We start from the raw sequence: 22447 nt of genomic DNA, 5'->3' as shown, positions 1-22447 counted from the left end.
GATGCAGCTGCTATGGAAAAGAGTATGGTGATCCTCAAAAATCAAAAACAGATTTACCATATGGTCCAGAAATTTTACTTGGGGATATATACCCCAAATTCAAAGAAATGAAAGCAAGGTTTCAAAAACATATTCATATAGCCATGTTCATATCACCATTATTCACAATAGCAAAAATGGGGAAGCAATGCAAGTGTCCATTGACAGATGAATGACTAAGCAAAACAGCATGTGTATAACATAAGTACACAATGGAATATCATTTAGCCTAAAAAGGAAGTAAATTCTGACATGTTGCAACATGAATGAACTTGGTGACAATATGCTAAGTAAAATAAGCCCACCACAAAAAGATAAATAATGAATGATTCCACTTACATGAAGTACTTAAAGTAGTCAAATTCATGGAAAGTAGAATGGGTGGTTGCTTGGGGCTATAAGGGAGAAACTGGGAGTCACTGTTTAATGGGTATATAGTATAAGTAGTACAAGATGAAAAGTGTAGAGATGGTTGGTGATGATGTTAGTACAACATTAGAAATGGATTTAAAACTACTGAACCATGTATTTAAAAATGGTTAAGATGGTAAATTTTAGGGGCACCTAGATGGCTCAGTTGGTCAAGCATTTGACTTTGGCTCAGGTCATGATCTCGTGGTTCGTGGGTGTGATCCCCATGTCGGGCTCTGTGCTGACAACTCAGAGCCTGGAGCCTGCTTCGGATTCTGTGTCTCCCTCTCTCTCTGGCCCTCCCCATCTTATACTCTGTCTCTCTCTCTCTCAAAATAAATACACATTTAAAAAAAATTTTTTTAAGACAGTAAATTTTATGTTGTGTAAATTTTATAATAAAAAAGCAATATATCTGACAAAAATTATAAAAACTTATAATTGACATATATTTCTCTAAGTAAATGATACACAATAAAGTTGATTTTAAAAAAAAGAATAGAAAACCTGAATAGTTCTATAATTAGAAGCAACACACAAACACAAGGGTAATACAAAAAAACAAATATTCATTTTAATTGCAGGTCACTGAAGAAGGACTGAATTTTTAAGAAGCAATAAAGAATGAGAAAAAGGAAACTGACAGGCTGCCAATTCATTTCCTAAAAAAAAGAAATTACTGTTCCCAAAAGAAGCTCAGTTCCTCTCCCTTGTTCAAGGTGTCTGTCTGGGGTTGAATTGTGCCCCCCTCCAAAAGACATTCTAAACTCTTAACCCCAGTATCTCAGAATGTTAATTTATTTGAAAATACTGTCTTCACAGAAATCAAATTAAAATAATGGCAATAAGGCCGTAATAGATTATGACTGGTGTCTTTCTAAAAACTGCAAATTGAACATAGAAACAGAAATACACATATGACAATGTGAGGACACACATAGATATCATGTAAACAGATAAGACAGCAGTAATGCATCCAAAGTACAAGGAATGCCCAAAGAGAAGAGAGAGACATGGAATAAATCCTTCCCTAATGCCTTCAGAGGAAGCATGGCCCTACTGACACTTTCACATGAAATGTGAGTGGAGTAAACAATCTAGTCCAAAAACAGAGATTTCCAGAAGAGATGAGAAATCCACATCTGCTATGTTCTGAATGTTTGCTTCCCTTAAAAATTCATATGTTAAAATCCTAAACCCCCAAAATGATGGTATTAGGAGTGGGGCCTTTGGGAAGTGAATAGATCATGACAGTGGAACCCTCATAAATGGTATTAATACGCTTATAAAGGAGACTTAAGAGAGGCCCCATCCACCCCTTCAGGACACAATGAAAAGATGCCATCTATACAAACCAAGAAGCTCTCATAGACAATGAACCTTCTGGTGCCATGATAATGGGCTTCCCAGCCACTAGAATTATAAAAAATAATTATTTGTTGTTTATATGCCACCCAGTCTATGGTGTTTTACTATAGCAGCCCAAAACCACTAGAGCAAGATCCAACTAAAGGCTCTCAACTAGAGACAATTTGGATTCCAAGAAATAAATAGGTTCAAAGTAAAAGGATAGAAAAAGGTGTACCATGCAAACAGCAACCTTAAGACAAATGGAGTAGTTATATGAACATCAGATCCAATAGACTTTAAAACAAACAAAAATAGACAAAAATAAAAGGGTTAATTCATCAGAAAGATATACTAATTACAAATACACATATACTTAACAACAGGACCACAAAATACATTAAGCAGAAACTGACAAAACATAAGGGAGAAATGAACATTTCAACAATAATATGTAGGTACTTCAAAACACCAGTCTTGGTAACGGATAGATATACTAGACTGAAAATCTGCAAGGATAACAGGAGCTTGAATAATAATATCATCCAATTCAATCTAACAGACATCTATAGAACACTCCACCAAATAGGAACAAAATACACATTCTTCTCAAATACACAAACCATTCTGCAAGCAAGACCATATGCAAAACCATAAAATGAAACTCAGTAAATTTATAAGAAAGAAAACCATACAGGGACGCCTGGATGGCATAGTCGGTTAAGTATCTGACTCTTGATCTCGGCTCAGGTCATCATCTTGCTGTTCATGAACTCGAGCCCTGCATCAGGCTCTGCAGTGATGGTCCAGAGCCTGCTTGGGGTCCTGTCTCTCCTTCTCTCTGTCACTTCCCCACTTGTGCTCTCTCTTTCTCTCTCTCTCTCTCAAGACAAATAAAGTTAAAAAAAATTTTTTTAAAGGAAATCATATAGAATGTTCTCAGACCACAATGGAATTCAATTAAATATTAACAACAGGTAAGTAAGTCATGAGAATATAATATAAAGCATGGTGACTGTAGTTAATAAAACTATATCATGTATTTGAAAATGGCTAAGAAAGTAAATCTTAACGGTTCTCATCACAAGGAAAAGGATGTATAACTATGCATGGTGATAGACGTTAACTAGACTTACTATAGTGATCATTTCTCAATATATATAAATAATGAATCACTACATTGTACACCTGAACTAATATAATGTTATGTCAATTATATCTCAATAAGATCTTGCAAGTTTTCAAAAATGCAGAAATTAAATAAGACACATTTTCACAACAAATGAGTCAAAAAAGTCATACCAGAATTTAGAAAATACTTTTGAGATTAATGAATAGAACATCACAACACACCAAAATTTATGAGATGCAGCTAATGCAGTGCTCAAGGAAATTTTAAAATTGCAAAATGGCTATGTTAGAAAAGAAGAAAGATCTCAAATCAATAACCTTACCAGACACCTTAAGATTTAGAAAAAGCAGCACTATTTCCAAAACAAAAACAAAGAAAATAAGATTATAGTGGAAATAAATGAAAACCAAGAGACAAAATTGATGAAATCAAAAGTTGATTCTTTGAAAAGATCAACAAAATTAACAAATCTTTAGGGAGACTGAACAGAAAAAGAGAGGAAAAAAAGATGCAAATTTGTAAATAAGAAAAAGAGATCACTAACAATATTACAGAAATTAAAAAGACTGTAAGAGAGTATTTTGAACAAATGTATGCCAACAAATTAGATAACTTACACAATGTACAAATTCCTAGAAAGGCACAAGGTACCAAAACTGACTCAGACATGGCTATCAGGCTGGCTCACTCAGTGGAGCATGCAATTCTTGTAGTCGGGGTTGTGAGTTTGAGCACCACACTGAGTGTAGAAATTTCTTAAATTAAAACTGGAAAAAAAAAAAAAAACCTGACTCATAAAAAAACAGAAAATCTGAATAGAGCTGTAACAAATAAAAATTTAAACTTGTAACGTGATATCCTCAGGCACACACACATACACATGCAAAATGCCAATGTCTACATGGCCTACTGGTGCCTTTCATCAAACATTTAAAGAAAAATTGGGGGGGGGGGAGGTGCCTGGGTGGCTGAGTCAGTTAAGCGTCCGACTTCAGCTCAGGTCATGATCTCATGGTTCATAGGTTTCAGCCCCTTGACAGGCTCTGTGCTGACAGCTCAGAGCCTAGAGCCTGCTTCAGATGTTGTGTCTCCCTCTCTCTCTCTGCCCCTCCCCCACTTGTTCTCTCTCTCTCTCTCTCTCTCTCTCTCTCAAAAATAAATAAACATTTAAAAAAAAAAAAAAAAACCTGGGTGCCTGGCTGGCTCAGTTGGTAGAGCGAGCAACTCTGACCATCATGAACTCAAGCCCCATGTTAGGTGTAGAGATTACTTAAAAATAAAATCGTGGGGCACCTGCGTGGCTCAGTCGGTTGAGCATCCGACTTCGGCTCAGGTCATGATGTCCCAGTTTGTGAGTTCGAGCCCCACGTCAGCTCTGTGCTGATAGCTCAGAGCCTGGAGCCTGCTTCTGCTTCTGTCTCCCTCTCTCTCTGCCCCTAACCCACTTGCATTCTGTCTCTGTCTCTCTCAAAAAAAAATAAACATTAAAAAAAATTTTTTTTAATAATAAAATCGTAAAAAAATAAAAAATAAAATAAAATAAAATCATAACAAAAAAAAAATTTAAAGAAACTTAACATCAATTCTCCAAAAATTCTTCCAGAAAACAAAGGAAGAGAAAACACCTGCCAACTCATTCTACAAGGTCAGTATTAGCCTGATTCCAAATCCTAGACAAGACAACATAAGAAACCAGCAGATGAATTTCTCTTCTTTTTTAAGTTTATTTATTTTGAAAGTAAGAGAGAATGTGAGTGGGGGGGGGGGCAGAAAGAAAGAGAGAGAGAGAGAATCCCAAGCAGACTCCTCATTGTCAGCACAGAGCCTGACGCAGGGTTCAATCTCACAAATCATGAGATCATGACCTGAGCAAAAATCAAGAGTCGGACACTTAACCAACTAAGCCACTGCTCCTGATCAATTTCTCTTCCTAATACAAATGAAAATATCCTCAAAAAAATCCTAGCAAACTAAATCCAGCAACATATCAATGGGATCATAAATCAGGATCATGTGGGATTTATCTCAAGAATGCAAATTTAGCTTAAGATCTAAAAATAAATTTATGTAATACATTAATTAAAAGATACACATTACATGATATGAATGCAAAAAAGGCATTTGACAAAACCTGACACACATTCATGATAAAAAGCTTCAAACAAATTAGGAATGGAAAGGAACTTCCTCCATGAAAAAGAGCATACTTTAGTCTATTTGTGTTACTATAACAAAATACCATAAAATGGGTGGCTTGTAAACAACAGACATTCATTTCTCATGTTCTGGAGGCTGGGAAGTCCAGGATCAGGGTGCCAGACAGCATGCTCAGGCTCTGGTGAAGGCCCTCTTCTGTACTGCAAACTGCTAACTTTTCACTGTGTCCTCAAAAGGTGAAACTAGGAAGCTCTGTGAGGTCTCTTTTATAAAGGCAGTAATCCCATTCATGAGCGCTCCATCCTCATGACTTAACCTCCCAAGGGCCCCACCTCCAAATGCCATCACACTGGGCATTAGGATTTCAACATAAACATTTTGAGGGGACACAAACATTCAAACCATAGCAAAGCATCTATGAAAATCTAGCTAACATGACACGTAATGGTAAAATACCGAATGCTTTCCCTCTGAGAGTAGGAACAAAACAAAAATGTCCACTCTCACCACTTCTATTCTATATCATACTAGATGTTCTAACCAGAACATTAAGCAAAGAAAAAAAAAAAAAAAAAACTAAAGGCATCCAGTTGGAAATAAAGAAGTAAACTGTCTTTATGTATAAAACTCCAAGCAATCTACTAAAAACTTCTAGAACTAGGAAGCCTTAAACAAGATCACAGCATATAATGTCCACATACATAAATCAAGTGAATTCCTATACACTAATAATGAACAGTCTGAAAATAATATTAAGAAAACAATTCCAGGGGCGCCTGGGTGGCGCAGTCGGTTAAGCGTCCGACTTCAGCCAGGTCACGATCTCGCGGTCCGTGAGTTCGAGCCCCACGTCAGGCTCTGGGCTGATGGCTCAGAGCCTGGAGCCTGTTTCCGATTCTGTGTCTCCCTCTCTCTCTGCCCCTCCCCCGTTCATGCTCTGTCTCTCTCTGTCCCAAAAATAAATAAACATTGAAAAAAAAAATTTAAAAAAAAAAAAAAAAGAAAACAATTCCAGGAGGGAAGATGGCGGCGTAGGAGGACGCTGGGCTCACCGCGCGTCCTGCTGATCACTTAGATTCCACCTACACCTGCCTAAATAACCCAGAAAACCGCCAGAGGATTAGCAGAACGGAGTCGCCGGAGCCAAGCGCAGACGAGAGGCCCACGGAAGAGGGTAGGAAGGGCGGCGAGGCGGTGCGCGCTCCACGGACTGGCGGGAGGGAGCCGGGGCGGAGGGGCGGCTCGCCGGCCAAGCAGAGCCCCCGAGTCTGGCTTGCAAAAAGCGGAGGGGCCTGACGGACTGTGTTCCGACAGCAAGCGCGACTTAGCTTCTGGGAGGTCATAAGTTAACAGCTCTGCTCAGAAAGCGGGAAGGCTGGAGGACAAAGGGAAGGAGAGCTGCTAAGCCCCCGGACGACAGAGCTCAGTTTGGTGGGGAACAAAGGCGCTCGCCAGCGCCATCTCCCCCGCCCATCCCCCAGCCAAAATCCCAAAGAGAACCAGTTCCTGCCAGGGAACTTGCTCGCTCCGCGCAAACACCCAACTCTGCGCTTCTGCAGAGCCAAACCTCTGGCAGCGGATCTGACTTCCTCCTGCGGCCACAGGGCCCCTCCTGAAGTGGATCACCTAAGGAGAAGCAAGCTAAGCCTGCCCCTCCTGCCCCTGTGCACCTTGCCTCCCCACCCCAGCTAAGACGCCAGATCCCCAGCATCACAAGCCTGGCAGTGTGCAAGTAGCCCAGACAGGCCACCCCACCCCACAGTGAATCCCGCCCCTAGGAGAGGGGAAGAGAAGGCACGCACCAGTCTGACTGTGGCCCCAGCGGTGGGCTGGGGGCGGACATCAGGTCTGACTGCAGCTCCGCCCACCAACTCCAGTTATACACCACAGCACAGGGGAAGTGCCCTGCAGGTCCTCACCACGCCAAGGACTATCCAAAATGACCAAGCGGAAGAATTCCTCTCAGAAGAATCTCCAGGAAATAACAACAGCTAATGAGCTGATCAAAAAGGATTTAAATAATATAACAGAAAGTGAATTTAGAATAATAGTCATCAAATTAATCGCTGGGCTTGAAAACAGTATAGCTGACAGCAGAGAATCTCTGGCTACAGAGATCAAGGGACTAAGGAACAGTCACGAGGAGCTGAAAAACGCTTTAAACGAAATGCATAACAAAATGGAAACCACCACGGCTCGGATTGAAGAGGCAGAGGAGAGAATAGGTGAACTAGAAGATAAAGTTATGGAAAAAGAGGAAGCTGAGAAAAAGAGAGATAAAAAAATCCAGGAGTATGAGGGGAAAATTAGAGAACTAAGTGATACACTAAAAAGAAATAATCTACGCATAATTGGTATCCCAGAGGAGGAAGAGAGAGGGAAAGGTGCTGAAGGGGTACTTGAAGAAATAATAGCTGAGAACTTCCCTGAAGTGGGGAAGGAAAAAGGCATTGAAATCCAAGAGGCACAGAGAACTCCCTTCAGACGTAACTTGAATCGATCTTCTGCACGACATATCATAGTGAAACTGGCAAAATACAAGGATAAAGAGAAAATTCTGAAAGCAGCAAGGGGTAAACATGCCCTCACATATAAAGGGAGACCTATAAGACTCGTGACTGATCTCTCTTTTGAAACTTGGCAGGCCAGAAAGAATTGGCACGAGATTTTCAGTGTGCCAGACAGAAAAAATATGCAGCCAAGAATCCTTTATCCAGCAAGTCTGTCATTTAGAATAGAAGGAGAGATAAAGGTCTTCCCAAACAAACAAAAACTGAAGGAATTTGTCACCGCTAAACCAGCCCTACAAGAGATCCTAAGGGGGACCCTGTGAGACAAAGTACCAGAGACATCACTACAAGCATAAAACGTACAGACATCACAATGACTCTAAACCCATATCTTTCTATACTAACACTGAATGTAAATGGATTAAATGCGCCAACCAAAAGACATAGGGTATCAGAATGGATAAAAAAACAAGACCCATTTATTTGCTGTCTACAAGAGACTCATTTTAGACCTGAGAACACCTTTAGATTGAGAGTGAGGGGATGGAGATCTATTTATCATGCTACTGGAAGCCAAAAGAAAGCTGGAGTAGCCATACTTATATCAGACAAACTAGACTTTAAATTAAAGGCTGTAACAAGAGATGAAGAAGGACATTATATAATAGTGACAGGGTCTATCCATCAGGAAGAGCTAACAATTATAAATGTCTATGCGTGGAATACCGGAGCGCCCAAATATATAAAACAATTACTCATAAACATAAGCAACCTTATTGATAAGAATGTGGTAATTGCAGGGGACTTTAACACCCCACTTACAGAAATGGATAGATCATCTAGACACACGGTCAATAAAGAAACAAGGGCCCTGAATGAGACATTGGATCAGATGGACTTGACAGATCTATTTAGAACTCTGCATCCCAAAGCAACAGAATATACTTTCTTCTCGAGTGCACATGGAACATTCTCCAAGATAGATCATATACTGGGTCACAATACAGCCCTTCATAAGTTTACAAGAATTGAAATCATACCATGCATACTTTCAGACCACAATGCTATGAAGCTTGAAATCAACCACAGAAAAAAGTCTGGAAAACCTCCAAAAGCATGGAGGTTAAAGAACACCCTACTGACGAATGAGTGGGTCAACCAGGCAATTAGAGAAGAAATTAAAAAATAGATGGAAACAAACGAAAATGAAAATACAACAATCCAAACGCTTTGGGACGCAGCGAAGGCAGTCCTGAGAGGACAATACATTGCACTCCAGGCCTATCTCAAGAAACAAGAAAAATCCCAAATACAAAATCTAACAGCACACCTAAAGGAACTAGAAGCAGAACAGCAAAGGCAGCCTAAACCCAGCAGAAGAAGAGAAATCATAAAGATCAGAGCAGAAATAAACAATATAGAATCTAAAAAAACTGTAGAGCAGATCAATGAAACCAAGAGTTGGTTTTTTGAAAAAATAAACAAAATTGACAAACCTCTAGCCAGGCTTCTCAAAAAGAAAAGGGAGATGACCCAAATAGATAAAATCATGAATGAAAATGGAATTATTACAACCAATCCCTCAGAGATACAAACAATTATCAGGGAATACTATGAAAAATTATATGCCAACAAATTGGACAACCTGGAAGAAATGGACAAATTCCTGAACACCCACACTCTTCCAAAACTCAATCAGGAGGAAATAGAAAGCTTGAACAGACCCATCACCAGCGAAGAAATTGAATCGGTTATCAAAAATCTCCCAACAAATAAGAGTCCAGGACCAGATGGCTTCCCAGGGGAGTTCTACCAGACGTTTAAAGCAGAGATAATACCTATCCTTCTCAAGCTATTCCAAGAAATAGAAAGGGAAGGAAAACTTCCAGACTCATTCTATGAAGCCAGTATTACGTTGATTCCTAAACCAGACAGAGACCCAGTAAAAAAAAGAGAACTACAGGCCAATATCCCTGATGAATATGGATGCCAAAATTCTCAATAAGATACTAGCAAATCGAATTCAACGGCATATAAAAAGAATTATTCACCATGATCAAGTGGGATTCATTCCTGGGATGCAGGGTTGGTTCAACATTCGCAAATCAATCAACGTGATACATCACATTAACAAAAAAAAAGAGAAAAACCATATGATCCTGTCAATCGATGCAGAAAAGGCCTTTGATAAAATCCAGCACCCTTTCTTAATAAAAACTCTTGAGAAAGTCGGGATAGAAGGAACATACTTAAAGATCATAAAAGCCATTTATGAAAAGCCCACAGCTAACATCATCCTCAACGGGGAAAAACTGAGAGCTTTTTCCCTGAGATCAGGAACACGACAGGGATGCCCACTCTCACCGCTGTTGTTTAACATAGTGCTGGAAGTTCTAGCATCAGCAATCAGACAACAAAAGGAAATCAAAGGCGTCAAAATTGGCAAAGATGAAGTCAAGCTTTCGCTCTTTGCAGATGACATGATATTATACATGGAAAATCCGATAGACTCCACCAAAAGTCTGCTAGAACTGATACATGAATTCAGCAAAGTTGCAGGATACAAAATCAATGTACAGAAATCAGTTGCATTCTTATACACTAACAATGAAGCAACAGAAAGACAAATAAAGAAACTGATCCCATTCACAATTGCACCAAGAAGCATAAAATACCTAGGAATAAATCTAACCAAAGATGTAAAGGATCTGTATGCTGAAAACTATAGAAAGCTTATGAAGGTAATTGAAGAAGATTTAAAGAAATGGAAAGACATTCCCTGCTCATGGATTGGAAGAATAAATATTATCAAAATGTCAATACTACCCAAAGCTATGTACACATTCAATGCAATCCCAATCAAAATTGCACCAGCATTCTTCTCGAAACTAGAACAAGCAATCCTAAAATTCATATGGAACCACAAAAGGCCCTGGATAGCCAAAGTAATTTTGAATAAGAAGACCAAAGCAGGAGGCATCACAATCCCAGACTTTAGCCTCTACTACAAAGCTGTCATCATCAAGACAGCATGGTATTGGCACAAAAACAGACACATAGACCAATGGAATAGAATAGAAACCCAAGAACTAGACCCACAAACGTATGGCCAACTCATCTTTGACAAAGCAGGAAAGAACATCCAATGGAAAAAAGACAGTCTCTTTAACAAATGGTGCTGGGAGAACTGGACAGCAACATGCAGAAGGTTGAAACTAGACCACTTTCTCACACCATTCACAAAAATAAACTCCAAATGGATAAAGGACCTGAATGTGAGACAGGAAACCATCAAAACCTTAGAGGAGAAAGCAGGAAAAGACCTCTCTGACCTCAGCCGTAGCAATCTCTTACTCAACACATCCCCAAAGGCAAGGGAATTAAAAGCAAAAGTGAATTACTGGGACCTTATGAAGATAAAAAGCTTCTGCACAGCAAAGGAAACAACCAACAAAACTAAAAGGCAACCAACAGAATGGGAAAAGATATTTGCAAATGACATATCGGACAAAGGGCTAGTATCCAAAATCTATAAAGAGCTCACCAAACTCCACACCCGAAAAGCAAATAACCCAGTGAAGAAATGGGCAGAAAACATGAATAGACACTTCTCTAAAGAAGACATCCGGATGGCCAACAGGCACATGAAAAGATGTTCAGCGTCGCTCCTTATCAGGGAAATACAAATCAAAACCACACTCAGATATCACCTCACGCCAGTCAGAGTGGCCAAAATGAACAAATCAGGAGACTATAGATGCTGGAGAGGATGTGGAGAAACGGGAACCCTCTTGCACTGTTGGTGGGAATGCATATTGGTGCAGCCGCTCTGGAAAGCAGTGTGGAGGTTCCTCAGAAAATTAAAAATAGACCTACCCTATGACCCAGCAATAGCACTGCTAGGAATTTATCCAAGGGACACAGGAGTACTGATGCATAGGGGCACTTGTACCCCAATGTTCATAGCAGCACTCTCAACAATAGCCAAATTATGGAAAGAGCCTAAATGTCCATCAACTGATGAATGGATAAAGAAATTGTGGTTTATATACACAATGGAGTACTACGTGGCAATGAGAAAAAATGAAATATGGCCTTTTGTAGCAACGTGGATGGAACTGGAGAGTGTGATGCTAAGTGAAATAAGCCATACAGAGAAAGACAGATACCATATGGTTTCACTCTTATGTGGATCCTGAGAAACTTAAGAGAAAACCATGGGGGAGGGGAACAAAAAAAAAAAAAAAAAAGAGGTTAGAGTGGGAGAGAGCCAAAGCATAAGAGACTCTCTGTTGAGAACTGAGAACAAACTAAGGGTTGATGGGGGGTTGGAGGGAGGAGAGGGTGGGTGATGGGTACTGAGGAGGGCACCTTTTGGGATGAGCACTGGGTGTTGTATGGAAACCAATTTGACAATAAATTTCATATATAAATAAAAAAAAAAAAAAAAAGAAAGAAAACAATTCCACAACAGCATTAAAAAGAAGAAAATAAATTACCAAAAGCTGCAGAAAGAAATTAAAAAGGATCTAAATGGAAAGATATCTCATGTTCATGAATCAGAAGACTTAATATTAAGATGGCCAAACTCCCCAAATTAGTCTACAGATTTAACACATCCTCTCTCAAAATCCTTATTGGCTTTTTTGTTATAATTGACAACCTGATTCAAAATTCAACTGAAAATGCAACAAATCTAGAACAACTGAAACAATTTTGAAAAACACAATAAAGCTGGAAGACTCTCACTTTCTAATTTCAAAACTTAATGCAAAGTTATAGTAATCAAGACACAGTGGTAATGGCATAAGGACAAACATATAGATCAATGGAATAAAATTCCAAATCCAGAAATAAACCCTTATATTTGTAGGCAATTGATTTTCATCAAAGTTACCCCAAAACATTGGTACCTCTTCAACCAATGGTGCTAGGACAATTGCATATTCACAAACAAAAATATAAATTTGGATGCCTATTTCATATCATATCCAAAAATTAATTCTGAATGAATAAAAGACCTAACTCTAATAACTAGAACCTTAAAACCCTTAGAAGAAAACTCAAGAATAAGTCATTCTAACCTGAGATTAGGCAATAGTTTAGACATGACACCAAAAAGCACCATGACAAAAGAAAAATAGATAAATGGGACTTCATCAAAATGAAAACAACCTCTGTGCTTCAAAAGACAACATCAAAAAAGTGAAAAGCTGTATGGGAGAACATATTTGCAAACCATATATCTGTTAAAGACTTGTATACAGAATATATAAAGAAGTCTTACAACTCAACAGAAACATATCAACACAATTTTAAAATGGCAAAAATCTAAGTAGACATTTCTCCAAAGAAGATATAAAAATCACCAACAAACACATAAAAAGACAAACGTCATTAGGAAATGCATATCAAAACCACAATGAGACACAGGTTTACACCCACAAGGACATTGGAAGGAAGGAAGGAAGGAAGGAAGGAAGGAAGGAAGGAAGGAAGGAAGGAAGGAAGGAAGGAAGGGAAGGAGGGAGGAAGGAAGGGAGAGAGGGAGGGAGGGAGGGAGGGAGAGAGGGAGGGAGGGAGGGAGGGAGGGAGAGAGGGAGGGAGGGAGGGAGGGAGGAAGGGAATTAAGTAGTGATAAGGATATGGAATACCAATGTTTTTCATTTCCTATAGACAATTTACTCGAAAAGGGAGAATAAGACTAAGTACCTTACAAAGTGCTCTGACATAAATTTAAGAACTTCAATTAGTCTTCTAATTTGTGTGACCTCCCAATAATTACAACTTTTACTTTGCTACACTCATTTTTTTTATTCATTCACTATTCCATAAAAGACAATTCAACACTCTTTTATAGAACAATTTTTTAATTATTTACAAATATCCAATCCTGAAATGCTCTAAATTCCTTCTGATAACTGCAATTTGAATCTCCCAAATATTTAACTCTAGTATAATCATAATTTACTAACACTAAGTGCTAAATTCAGCATCTTTTTTACTGCAGACCACAAATAATGAATCAAGCATTATAATCAAGTCTATATGTAACTATTGTTTTATCAGCTAAAGTTTATCAAGATGTTCCAAATGCACAAAAAGAAAAGAGTTAAGATGACTTAGAATCACAGAAAGTTCACACTTGAACCTTAGAGGACACTGAATTCAGTCCTTGTATTTCAAAATTATGTATCTGAGATCCAAAGAACCTAAATGAATCACCATGGTCAGTCACACTATTTATACACAATATAAGCCCATCCTATGTCATACACACATATATCTTACCTTTCTGGTGATGTGTTAGAGGTGACAGGACGCCCACGAACACTTTTTCTACTTTTATGGTCTAGAGAGAGGACCTTATTTCTTAGGCTTCTTTTCCACTGGTGGGGGAAAAATGGAATTTAATACTAAGTATAACAATATGATAATTAAGAGGCATTTAAGTTTGTTTTTATTTAAAACTTCAAGATGATTGGCCAAATTCATAGTAATTCACAGAGGAAAACAAGTGCAGTCTACAAACCCACCTGGCTCTTTTGCTAGTGTAGAAATTAAGTCTACCAAAAAAATAGAAGAAAGATATTTAAAAATCGCAAGGTAAATTTAGTCCGGAAACCAACATTTTGAGATCCTAAAGCGTATATAATTATAAAATTTTTCAAAGAGTTTAAAAAAAACAATAGAAATTATTATATGCCAAGTTAAATAGGACCTGTGATTTTGAAGTTACCATATTTATAATAATTGAAAGGGATTACAACTTGCTCCCGATGAATTGCTGCATGGAAATTTTTAGGGAAGAGTCAGACATCTTATTAACAGGGTTTATATTTAATCTAACTAGACACAAAAGTTAAAATTATTTAATACAAAACAGTATCAATCTAGACAAATAAATTATTTATCTTCTCTTCATTAGTTACCTTACCTGAAAATAGACGTAATAATAGCTATCTCACAAGGATGTAAACATGACTATATATGTAGTCAGTTTAAAACACTGTTTTCCTGGAGTGCCTGGGTGGTTTGGTCAGTTAACCGACTCTTGGTTTCAGCTCAGGTCATGTGAGCGGTTTCGTGGGTTCCAGCCCCACACGCTGGGCTCTGAGCTGGCAGCACAGAGCCTGCTTGGGATTCTCTCTCTCCCTTTCTCTCTCTCTCTCTCTCTCTCTCTGCCCCTCCCCTACTAGTGCTCTGTCTCAATCAAAATAAACAAACTTATTTTAAAAAATCAAAAAAATCAAAATAAAACAGTTTACTCCTGAGAGATTTGTACACTGTGTTTATAGCAGCATTGTTCACAACAGCTAAAAGATAGAAGCAATTCAAGTGTCCCATCAATAAGTGAATGGATAAACAAAATGAGGTATATACAATGAAATATTTTTCAGTCTTAAAAAAGAAATTGACACATGCTACATGGATGACCCTTAATGACTGTGAAAGAACAAAAAATATATATATATATATATTGGTTTCTGCCCCCAGTTCCTGGCCTAGAACTCTGACACCCTTGTAATTTACTGGGTGATAGGAGCATCTTTTGTTATATTATTTGGTCTATGAAACCCTCCCAGGCCTCGCCCTATGTATCTCTTCATCTGGCTCTTCAGTGGTGTTATGTTGTCAAATCCTTTAATAAACTGATAAATATAAGTGTTTCCCTGAGTTCTCTTAGTAGCTCTAGCATAAATTAATTGAACCTGTGGTGGGGAGGGGTGAAGCTGTGGAACTTCAGATTTATAACCAGTTCATCACAAGCAAAGTGACAGCTGGACTTGTGACTGGCATTTGAAGTGCTGTGGAAGCAGTCTTGTGTGACTGCGCCCTTAACTTGTGGGATCTGACACTATTTCCAAGTAGTGTCAGAATTGAATTAAATTGTAGGATACCCAGTTGGTGTCACAGAGGATTGATGGGTGGAGGAAATCCACACACATCTGGCATCAAAAATTGTTGTAAATATGATGCCTGGGTGGCTCAGTTGGGTAAGCCTCCGACTTCAACTGGGGTCATGATCTCACAGTTCGTGAGCTCAAGCCCTGTATCAGATGAGCTTGAATCACACTCCAGGATCTGCACTCTCTCTCTGCACCTGGTGGGATTCTCTCTCTCTCCCTCTCTCTCTACCCCTTACTCACTTGCATGCTCTCATGAATGAATGAATGAATGAATGAATGAATGAATGAATAGAAATGTGGTTAAAATGGGGTGCTACGGTGGCTCAGTTGGTTAAGCATCCAACTCTTAATTTTGGCTCAGGTCATGATCTCATGGTTCATGAGTGTAAGCCTCACATCAGGCTCTGCACTGACATCATGGAGCCTGCTTGGGATTCTCTCTTTGCCTCTCTCTCTCTCTGCCCCTCCACCACTCATGCTTTCTCTCTCCCTCTCTCTCAAAATAAATAAATAAATAAACATTTAAAAAATGGTTAAAATGATAAATTTTCTTATTTTTTCCACAATTTAAAAAAATTTTTAAAAGATAAAAAAATAATGCTTCGACAAAGCAGAAAAGAATATCCAGTGGAAAAAAGCCAGACTCCAACAAACATTGTTGGGAAAACCGGACAGCAACATGCAGAATAAAACTAACCCACTTTCTTACACCACACACAAAAATAAATTCAAGGGATGCCTGGATGGCTCAGTATGTTCAGTGTCCAACCTCAGCTCAGGTCACGATTTCACAGTTTGTGAGTTTGAGCCCCTCATTAGGCTCTCTGCTATTAGCACAAAGCCCACTTTGAATCCTCTGTCTCCCTCTCTCTCTCTCTCTCTTTCAAAAATAAACAAACATTAAAACTAATAATAATAAATAAATTCAAAATGGATGAAAGACCTAAATGTAAGACAGGAAACCATCAAAATCCTGGAGAAGAACACAGGTAGCAACCTCTTTGACATCAGCTATAGCAACTTCTTACTAGACATGTCGCCAGAGGCAAGGAAAACAAAAGCAAAAATGGACTATTCGGACTTCATCAAGATAAAAAGCTTCTGCACAATGAAAGAAACACTCAACAAAACTAAAAGGCAACCTACAGAATTGGAGAAGATAATTTGCAAATGACCTATCGGATAAAGGGTTAGTATCCAAAATCTACAAAGAACTTATCAAACTTAACACCCAAAAAACAAATAATCCAGTGAAGAAAGGGAGAGAAGACATGAGTAGATATTTTTCCAAAGAAGACATCCAGATGGCTAACAAACACATGAAAAGATGCTTACCATCGCTCATCATGAGGGAAATACAAATCAAAACCACAATGAAATACCAGCTCACACCTGTCAGAATGGCTAAAATTAGCAATACAGGATGTAACAGATGTTGGCGAGGATGCACAGAAAAGGGAACCTCTTACATTGTTGATGGGAATGCAAACTGGTGCAGCCACTCCGGAAAACAGCATGGAGGTTCCTCAAAAAGTTAAAAATAGAACTACTCTCCAACACAGCAATTACACTAGTAGGTATTTACCCAACGGACACAAAAATACCAATTTGAAGGAGCACATGCACACCGATGTTTATAGCAGCACTATCAACAAGAGCCAACTATGGAAACAGCCCAAATGTCCATCAACTGATGAATGAATAAAGAAGATGTGGTGTGTATTTATGTGTACACATATACATACACACACGCACATACATACACACACACAATGGACTATTAGCCATAAGAAGAAATGAAATCTTGCCATTTGCAATGATGTGGATGGAGCTAGAGTATATTATGCTAAGCAAAATAAGTCAGTCAGTGAAAGACAAATGCCATATCTTTTCACACAAATGTGGAATTTAAGAAACAAAATAGATCAACACAGAGGAGTATAAGGGGTTAAAAAAAAAAAAAGAGAAAGAGAAACCATAGAAGACTTAACTGTAGAGAACAAACTGAGCATTTCTAGAAAGGAAGTAGGCAGGGCATGAGCAAAATGGGTGATGTGTATTAAGAAGGGCACTTGTGGGGTACCTGGGTGGCTCCAGTTGAGCGTCCAACTTCAGCTTAGGTCATGATCTCACCTTTTGTGGGTTCAAGCCCTGCGTTGGGCTCTGTGCTGACAGCTCAGAACCTGGAGCCTGCTTCAGATTCTGTGTCTCCCTTTCTCTCTAATCCTCCCCTGCTTGCACTCTCTCTCTCTCAAAAATAAACAAACATTGGGGCGCCTGGGTGGCGCAGTCGGTTAAGCGTCCGACTTCAGCCAGGTCACGATCTCGCGGTCCGGGAGTTCGAGCCCCGCGTCAGGCTCTGGCCTGATGGCTCAGAGCCTGGAGCCTGTTTCCGATTCTGTGTCTCCCTCTCTCTCTGCCCCTCCCCCGTTCATGCTCTGTCTCTCTCTGTCCCAAAAATAAATAAATGTTGAAAAAAAAATTTTTTTTTAAAAAATAAACATTAAAAAAAATTTTTTTTAAAGAAGGGCATTTATGATGAGCACTGGGTGTTTTCTTTTTGTTTTTTTTTATTTTTTTTTTAATGTTTATTTATTTTTGTGACAGAGAGAGACAGAGCATGAACAGGGGAGGAGCAGAGAGAGAGGGAGACACAGAATCTGAAACAGGCTCCAGGCTCTGAGCTGTCAGCACAGAGCCCGACGCGGGGCTCGAACTCACGGACCGTGAGATCATGACCTGAGCCAAAGTCGGATGCTTAACCGACCAAGCCACCCAGGCACCCCGAGCACTGGGTGTTTTATGTAAGTGATGAATCATGAAATTCTATTCCTAAAACTAATATTACACTATATGTTAACTAAATTTTAAATAAAAACTAAAAAATTAATAAAAAAAGTAAACCAATTCATTTCCACCTGTACAAAAAAAAAAAGTCATTTAACAAAAGAAAAAAATGTTTTAAGTAATGAAAAACAAAACACTGTCCTGAACATGACAGCCTTCAATAAACATCCTTTTTAATTTTCCAAGCATTATGTTATCTCCTTATCATCACAGCCCTGCATTGTATAAAACATATCACTTTAATCAAAGGTAAGTGAGGCTTGACCAATGAACCCAGGTCTGACTCCCATAAAAGCCTATGTTTCTTCCAATGCTTTAATTCTAAATTATACAAATTCTCAAAAATCTCCAAGATATCAACCTAAACATACATCTGTCACTCCCATTCGTCTACAAAATGTAAATGTATCAATATAACAAGATTAAAACTATATCTTCTCTCCATTTTCGTTATCACTGTCTTAGTTCTGCCTCTTCTTATTTGTCACCTGGACTCTTACAATGTTAAACTAATGGGATTCCCTGCCAATGGTCTCTTTCTCCCTTACTCTAGCATCTAGTCCATCATGACAGTTAAATCTTTAAAAAATGCAAAACTGTTATCATTCTCTTGTTTAAATTTCTATCCTGACTACCTATAGGATGGGGGAAAAAAATTTGTTTTCATTTCTCACTTCTGTTTCCCATACATCTTGTATTCTGACCATACTAAATTATTTGTAGTTCCCTGAAAGAGCCAAGCAGTTTCATCCTTCACCATCTGTTTCCTTTTACTAGCATGTGCTTTGCCCTCCCTAATCCTCTTTGTCCATTAAGCCCCAATCTAGTACCATCAAGAAACCTTTCTCACCCTCTAGCAGAGTGAATCAATTTCTTCTACAACACCATTATAAGTTTTGTATATCCCTATTATTGATAAGACTTCTCACAATGAATTATACTATCTGTTTACATCAAAACTACCACCAGGACTGGGAATGATTTGGCTTAAGGGCTGAACTCTCAAAACTACTGTCCAATTAGGTCCTTGTAATATTCCATTAATCTCACAATAAAATGCAGCCTTCACATTTTATGTTACTGAATTTTTTGTACTCCACTATCATATTGTAAAAAAGTTTGCCTCTATGTGCAAAACAATGAAAGTACTAGTCTTTGAACCTATAGTACTATATATTCTATATAGGAAAAAAAAAAAAACATTATTCCCACCAAAAAGGGAATGAACACCAAAATGAACTCATGGGGACAAATAGGAGATAACATTAATAGGAAGGAAATTAATTAAAATGTCATTAACTCCAAATTCTTGAATCCTATCATATTTAAGGGTAACCTGAAGTATATCTGGAGATATTATCAAATAATAACAAAATTCACTTAGACTTTGATCAATTGTTTCTTACAGATATTATCACACTAAAATATTTATATATTTTCTTCTTAAAAATTATATAAGAATTACAGGCTGGGTTAATAATTTGTATTTTTCACAAATTATGATTTTTGTTTTAGTCTGTGAACCTATTATACACTAGCTCTGAAAAATAAAATCAGATAACAAAGATTTCTCCTACAAACTGATTATGAATGGGAATTTATTCACATACATATTTTGAAAGCTACCTGACCACACTATGAAACTTAAGATGGTATAAATAATTTTAATTTAAATATGAAAAAAGCTTTTGGAAGAATAAAAGACTTTGTTTACAAACAAGATCAAAGCATTCAGTTACCTAATTCTGAAGCTTTCATTCTGAGAAAAATGCCAAAATAAAATATAATGCTAATTAAAATAAAAACTCCATAGTATCCTGACTAAAAGTTTGCTTGAACAAAATCAACCCTACATGCATTCTAGATGGTGTGGGGTTTACAACCTCAACTGAGTGCTTCCTTAAATATTAAAAAAGAACTAAAGTTGTATCCTAAGGAAAATACTTTGTTCACAACCACTACCACTATCACAGCTTATTGAAATAAAAATATATGATGACTTTGTAACCAATTGAGATTACTGGTCTGGATTTAACTTTTTTTTTTTATATATTTTTTAAGTTTACTTATTTATTTCAATAGAGTAAGAGAGACGCAGAAAAAGAAGGAGAGAGAGAATCCCAAACAGGCTCCATATTGTCAGTACAGAGCTCGATGCAGGGCTCAAACTCACGAACCATGAGAGCATGACTTGAGCCATAATCAAGAGTCAGGAGCTTAATCAACTGAGCCATCCAGGCAACCCAATTGATTGATTATTATTCATTCATTCACTCATTTATTTATATTCAAGTTAGTTAACATATAGCGTAGTACTGGTTTCAGGAGTAGAACCCAGTGACTCATCACTTATATATAAGACCCAGTGCTCATCCCAACAAGTGCCCTCCTTAACGTCCATCACCCATTTAGCCCATCTCCCTACCCACCTCCCCTGCAGCAAACCTCAGTTTGTTCTCTGTATTTAAGAGTCTCTTATGGTTTGCCTCCCTGTCTCTTTTTAGCTTATTTTCCTTACCTTCTTATGTATGTTCATTTAACTTTAAATCAGAATTTCAACTCTATTGATTCTTCACCCAGTTTCCAAAGTAAGAAACATGTAATGCCAACACTGAAAACACTTGACAAAAACCATGAGCTGAAGTTATTTGCTAACCAGTATCTAGTGAACCAGTGGATGAATTATGGGATAATGTCTGAGGAATCCTGTATACTCTTCAAGCAATTTTCCTCAGTGTTTTCCCCAAACACGCTGCATAACTCTAGAAAAATATATAACCAGGAAATTAACAATGACACAATCCATGACCTTATCAAGATTTCACCTGTTTTATTTTTTTTAATAATTTTTTAAGTGTTTATTTATTTTGAAAGAGAGTGTACATGAACGGGGGAGGGGCAGAGAGAGAGGGAGAGAGAGAGAATCCCAGGCAGGCTCCATGCTGTCAGTGCAGAGCCCAATGCAGGGCTCAATCCAACAAACCACGAGACCATGACCGAGCCAAAATCAACAGTTGGGCACTTAACCTATTGAGGCACTCAGGCACCCCAAATTTCACATACATTTGTGTGTGCATGCATATTTAGTTCAATGCAATTTTATCATATGTGCACATCTCTGTGACTGCAACCTAAGTCAAGATATAGAACAGCTGTGTCACACCAACCTTTCTGCTATCCTTTTACAAACACAGCTACCACCTTCCCTTCCACTAACTCCTAGCTCCTGTAGACCTTGAGAGTTTTCCTAGAAATTCACACAAACATTTACGTAAGGAATAAAATGAATTCTAAACACTCTATTCTATTAACTAGAAGAGAAGGGAACAATTCTCAATTCATTCTATAAGGCAATTACACTGATACTGAATCCATATAGTGGCAGTACAAGAAGAGAAAACTAAAGACCAGTATCTGTGATAAGCATAAACAAAAACACTCAACAACAACAACAAAAAAATCACTAGATCAAAACAAGTAATACATAAAAAGAATACTACAATACATCCAATTAGGGTTTATTCCAGGACAGAAAAGTGGTTAAATATTCAAAGATCAATCCAAAAAAGAAAAAGGAAAAGACCCAACTATACATTGTACACAATAAACTCACCTTAAATATAAAGACACAAACAGATGAAAAGTAAAGGAATAAAGAGATACCATTCTAACAGAGATCAAAAGAAAACTAGAGTAGCAATACTAATTTCAGACTCAACAAACTTCAGAGAAAGAAAAATTATCAAATTTGGAAGATACAGGGATAAAGAGACATCCTACATAATGATAAAAGGGTCAATTCTCCAAGAAGACATAACAACCTTTAATGTATATGTACTCAACAACAGAGCATCAAAATACATAAGGCAAAAACCAATAGAAATACAAAGACGAATAAAAGAATCAACAATTATAGCTTCAATTCCCCTCATTTAGAAACAGATCCAGCAGAAAATCAATAAGGACAGAGTTAAGCTGAAAAACACCATTAATCAATTGTATCCAATTAACATTTATAAAATATTTCATCTAAAAACAGAAGAATATGCATTCTTCTCAAGCTCATATGCTAAAAGGGGAACTTATAGCATTGA

At 37.9% G+C, this 22447-nt stretch overlaps 1 protein-coding gene across 8 annotated transcripts in view; it reads right to left on the bottom strand.

The window, feature by feature from the left end:
* SENP7 (SUMO specific peptidase 7) overlaps positions 1-22447 on the bottom strand; it is a 157990-nt gene that overhangs the window by 108827 nt on the left and 26716 nt on the right. For 7 of the 8 annotated variants that reach the window (XM_086675568.1, XM_086675563.1, XM_025913404.2 and 4 more), the window contains one exon: positions 13888-13985. The exons of the other annotated variant lie outside the window; for it this stretch is intronic. In XM_086675568.1, the coding sequence (XP_086531694.1) occupies positions 13888-13985 (98 nt within the window). The remainder of the gene's footprint in view (positions 1-13887; positions 13986-22447) is intronic. 8 annotated transcript variants of the gene reach the window in all.

The sequence above is a fragment of the Puma concolor genome, chromosome C2, assembly GCF_028749965.1.
Source record: "Puma concolor isolate L17-30 chromosome C2, mPumCon1.1.hap2, whole genome shotgun sequence".
In the NCBI taxonomy this organism is placed as follows: domain Eukaryota; kingdom Metazoa; phylum Chordata; class Mammalia; order Carnivora; family Felidae; genus Puma; species Puma concolor.
Note: the sequence above shows the minus strand (reverse complement) of the source record. Positions and strands in the feature narration are given on the sequence as shown.